Source organism: Cornus florida, unplaced genomic scaffold, assembly GCF_030987335.1.
Source record: "Cornus florida cultivar Cherokee Brave unplaced genomic scaffold, ASM3098733v1 CherokeeBrave_3.0.0_Hap2_Chr02, whole genome shotgun sequence".
In the NCBI taxonomy this organism is placed as follows: domain Eukaryota; kingdom Viridiplantae; phylum Streptophyta; class Magnoliopsida; order Cornales; family Cornaceae; genus Cornus; species Cornus florida.
This window is the reverse complement of record NW_026775572.1, coordinates 76,337,307-76,342,160: the sequence shown is the minus strand read 5'-3', so window position 1 is coordinate 76,342,160 and position 4,854 is coordinate 76,337,307. Positions and strand designations below refer to the sequence as shown.

General features: G+C 37.8%; 1 protein-coding gene across 1 annotated transcript; it reads left to right on the top strand.

Moving 5' to 3' along the window:
* The first annotated feature begins 315 nt into the window (after positions 1-315).
* Positions 316-1,392, top strand: LOC132296437 (uncharacterized). Its single transcript, XM_059794641.1, has one exon. The coding sequence runs from the start codon at positions 316-318 to the stop codon at positions 1,390-1,392; it is 1,077 nt and encodes a 358-aa protein (XP_059650624.1).
* The last annotated feature ends 3,462 nt before the right edge of the window (positions 1,393-4,854 follow it).

Below are 4,854 nucleotides of genomic sequence, written 5' to 3'. Positions count from 1 at the left end.
TCTAGGGTTTCGAAGGGTGGTGCCATATGGAGGATGGGGTTCCCTTCTCTCCTTTACCGGTGATCTCTCTGGACCGGCCTCTTAACCCTAACCAGTCATCTCTCTCTCTCTCTCTCTTCTAATGTTATTTCTTCTTATCCTTCTTCATCTCTTCCACCGCCATCTTTTTAGCGTAATTTGTTCTCTAAGAACTCTTCCAAACCGTTTACTAACCTCACATACCACAATGAGATTCGTGGTACAAAGGTTTCCATCTTAGAATCGGATGTCGCGAAAGAAATACAGTATTGGAAAAATTCTGTGATAGGTTATGTTATGGGGAAAAGACCTTATTATCATAGATTTAAGGGCTATGCCGAGAAACGATGGGCAAATAAAGTCACAGTTTGTTACTTGAAGGATAGTTTCTTCATTGTTAGGTTTGAATCGGAAGAAGAGGTCATGCAGACTTTGTCTAGGATTCATACGTTTGAAGGTCAACCCATTATTATCAAGCAATGGGACAAGAATGTTAATCTCTTGAAGGAAGTATTGGACTCGGTTCCTGTTTGGCTGCGATTACATAATCTTCCGGTATATTGCCATGATGCTGAGACTGTGTCTAAAGTTTGTTCTAACTTTTCAAAGCCTATATATATGGACGATCCAGAATTACACAGAGATAAAGGTGATTATGTTAGAGTTATGGTTGAAGTGGGAGTTAAAGAGGTGTTACCAGAATCTACTATAGTAGATATTCATGGCAGTGATTGCTTTGTTGATTTAGAATATGAATGGAAGCCCACATTATGTGATATTTGCAAGAAAGTTGATCACTTGGAAGATAGATGCCCTACAAAAGTTCTGCATACGAAATCAAAGAAAGGGGTATACAAATGGGTAGTTAAAAACAAAGGCAAGAAAATTGTGGAAGATAAAGTGTTTGACACTATGCCAGTTCAAGCCTCGGCTCTAGTTATCCATGAGGTGGTTCAGGTTTCAAATGCTTTTGCAGTTCTTGAAGAGAATGAAGCTCCTGGTACTGCTAGTGAGGAAATTGTGGTGGCTGATGTTAATGATACAGTGGTGGTGAATTTAGAGGGGCATACTAAGCATGTCAACATTGAAGTCCAAGAGAGTGACACTGTTATTATTGATGAGTCTGTTACAGATACTGAGAATATGACACAGTTGGGATTGAATTCTGATTCTAGAACTAAGTTAATCTTTACACATGTTTCGTTAAGTTCAGTTGGTGGGGAGGATCCTAGTAATGAGACAACTCCTAGTTTGGGACAGAAGGAAGGCTTGAAATCTGAGAGGAGACCAAATAAACTAGGGATTGCTACTTCAGCTAGGATGACCAGAAGTCAAGTGGGGCTCATGCCTCAACGTTCTCCTTCTACTCAATGATTGGTGCATTGAATGTGAGAGGCTTAAATAAGCCTAGAAGACAAAGAGAGGTAAGGGGTTGGATAGCAAATAATGCCTTTCAGTTTGTCTGTTTATTTGAAACTCGAGTTAAAGTAGATAAGTTTGATTATATTTCCAATAGAATAAGGAACAACTGGAGTTGGATTGGCAATTATGATCACATGTAGGAGGAAGGATATGGATAGGGTGGAATCCTGTTGTGTTTACTGTTACCGTCACAGATAGTAAGGATCAATGTTTGCTTCTCAAAATTGTAGCAAATCACACAGGGTAAGAGTTTTATTGTACACCTGTTTATGCTGCCAATCAAAGGAAGGATCGATTAGAGTTGTGGAATCATATTAATTACTATACTTCTATTCTGAATGGTCCTTGGATTTCTCTTGGGGATTGGAATGCAATTAGATTCTATGGGGATAAAAAAGGTGGTGGGAGAGTGCCTCAGAAAGTTCTAGATGAATTTAATTTTTGTTTGCAGAATGCTAAAATGCTGGAACTTTCTCCTATAAATGGGGAGTGGTCTTGGTGCAATAGACAAAGGTTGAGATGAAGGATTCATGTGAAATTAGATAGGGTATTCTTGAATGATGTTTGGTTAGACAAACTTCCCGGAACCAAGTGCTCCTATACTATGGCAAAGACCTCTGATCATTATGGAGTTTTGGTGCAAGTTTCAAGAAATTTTGCTTCGAGGCCAAAACCTTTTAAGATGTTAAAAGTGTGGTGTGCTAAGGATGCTATTTTACTTTTGATACAACAAGCTTGGGATATTGAGGTAGAGGGAGCTCCTCTGAATAGGCTTTTGAATAAACTCAGGAATGTTAAGAAGGCCGTTAAGGAGTGGAATAAAAATGTTTTTGGAAATGTGGGAGATAAGGTTATTCAATCTACCCTCAGATTAGAAGCAGTTCAAGAGGGTATTCTTAAGGATCCTTCAGATTTACTTCTTGATGAAGAGCAAAAGGCCAGAGAGGAGTATGAAGCTACTGTTGCTGATGAAGAAATCTTGGTGGCTCAGAAATCTAGATTACGATGGTTAAAGGATAATGACAGGTGTACAGCTTACTTTCATTAGAAATTAAAGCAGCATAGAAATTTTAATGCAATCACCAAAAGGGAGAATGATGAAGGGGAAATTTCAGTGGATCCAAAGGTTATTAGTGATTGGTTTGTGACCTATTACACTAAATTCTTCACAAGGAGTGATTCTGAAGTTATGTGTGATATAACTCCTAGATATACCTTAGACAATATTGAAAAAGATTTGTTGGAAGGGCCAGTTACCTATGAAGAAGTTAAGGCTGTGGTAATAAAATTTGCCCCTGATAGAGCTCCTGGTCCTGATGGATTTCCTGCTCGATTCTACCAAACTTTTTAGGCTGTGGTGGATAAAGATGTGGTGGCAGCTGTGTAGGACTTTTTTGCTTCAAATAATATGCCGGTAGAGATTAGTTGTTCCTTTATTTCTCTAATTCCAAAGGTGGGGGATGCTGCAAAATTGGATGATTTCAGACCTATTGCACTTTGCAATTTGGTTTATAAAATTATTTCTAAGATTATGGCTAATCGATTAGCTTTGGTGTTGCCAAAATTTGTTGGAAAGGAATAATGTGCTTTTGTGAAGGGCAAGAAAATCCAAGAAGCATTCATTTTGGCTCATGAATTGGTAAGGGACTTCAATAAACCTAAGAATCCTGTTATGGCTTTGAAGATTGACATTAGGAAAGCTTATGATTCGGTTTCCTGGGAGGGCTTGCTTACGGCTTTGAAGAAGTTTGGTTTTGGGGAGAGATGGATTGGTTGGATTAATGCTATTTTTTAGTCTTCAAGGTACTCTATTTTATTCAATGGCTCTCCAGTAGGCTTTTTTCATCCTGAGAGAGGGCCCTATGTTGTTCACTTTGATTACAGAGTTGTTCTCCACCTTAGTAGCAGATGCAGTTCAAAGAAAAGATTTAATGGTGTTGAAATCTATAGCAAAATATCAACAGCCTATTAGTTATATCTTTTTTGCAGATGATCTTATATTGGCTTGTGAGGCTTCAATTCATAACTTTACTATTCTGGAAGGCATTTTCAGAAGATTTAAATCTGCTACAGGACTTCAAATTAACCATGGAAAGAGCAGGGTGTTATTCTCCCGAGTTGTAAGAAGAAGACATATGTTGCTTCAGGTTCTGAAATATTCTGAAGATGGTTTCCCCATAAAATACCTTGGGTTACCTTTATGCCCTGTTGGGTTAAAGAGGGTTCAATGTAAGGATCTGTTGGATAAAATTACAAAGAAAATTGTGTGCTGGAACACAAAGCTGCTTTCTCTTTCAGGTAGATTGGAGCTCTTAAGGGCTGTTATTACTCCTATTTTCCAATATTGGTGTTGTATCTATGATATTCCTATTGTTATTATTAATCAAATTCAGAAGAAATGTCATGACTTTCTTTGGGGAAGTATTGAAACTACAAAGAAGATCCATCTTCTTAATTGAAAGAATGTTACTACTCCAAAAGCTGAAGGAGGTTTGGGGCTGCCAAAGCTTTCAGATGTTCAAGTTGCTGCTAGACGTATGTTAGTTTGGGACTATTTAAATAGTAAAGACAAATTATGGATTTCTTAGTTTCAATTTAGATATGCTAAAGGTACAAACTATTGGACTGTGGTTGTTAGGCAAACCAGTTCCAATATATGGAAATCAATGGTATCTGTTAGAGATTTGGTGTAGCAAAATATAACATATCAGATTGGGAATAGCTGTTAAACTAGTCTGTTCAAGGATCCGTGGTGTGGTGGGTAATTTTTCAGTGATGTGTTTGGTCGCAGAACTGTTAGAAGCCTACATTTTCATAGGATGTCAAGGTTAATTCCTTAATTTTGAATGGAGCTTGGAATTTTCATATTTTGCAAGGTGGAAATTTCGCAACAGTGAAGTTATTTCTACAGAATATGAGTATTAAAGAGGGAGAGGACAGTATGCAGTGGAATGAAGGGAAATTCAGCTTCAAATCTGAATGGAATAGTACCAGGTTGACTGGTTTAGAAGTGCCTTGGTTCAAATTATGTTGGGGCAAAGCAAGGCCCAGGTGGTCCACGATTGTTACTTTGGTTTTATTGGATAAATTGCCTACTATGTGCAATTTGCAGAGAAGGAAAATAAGTTTGGTTCCTAGATGTGATCTCTGTCATAATAGTATCGACTCTACTGATCACTTGTTTGTTCTTTGTCCTTTCTCTCAAGGAGTTTGGAAATGGTTGGGTGAGGTCTTGGGTTGGAATTTACTTAATTTCCAGGAGGTCTTAACAATTTGGGATTTGTTCCTTTGGATGGATAAATTGTATCAACATTCTAAGTATTTACAAAGTCTATTTACTTCTGTGTTATGGCATATTTGGAAGGAAAGAAATAGCAGGCTTCATGGCTCTACTAATCTTTCAATTGAAGCAGT

Excerpts from the sequence above, each read along its gene's own strand:
- LOC132296437 (XM_059794641.1), top strand. The coding sequence starts at position 316 with ATGGGGAAAAGACCTTATTATCATAGATTTAAGGGCTATGCCGAGAAA.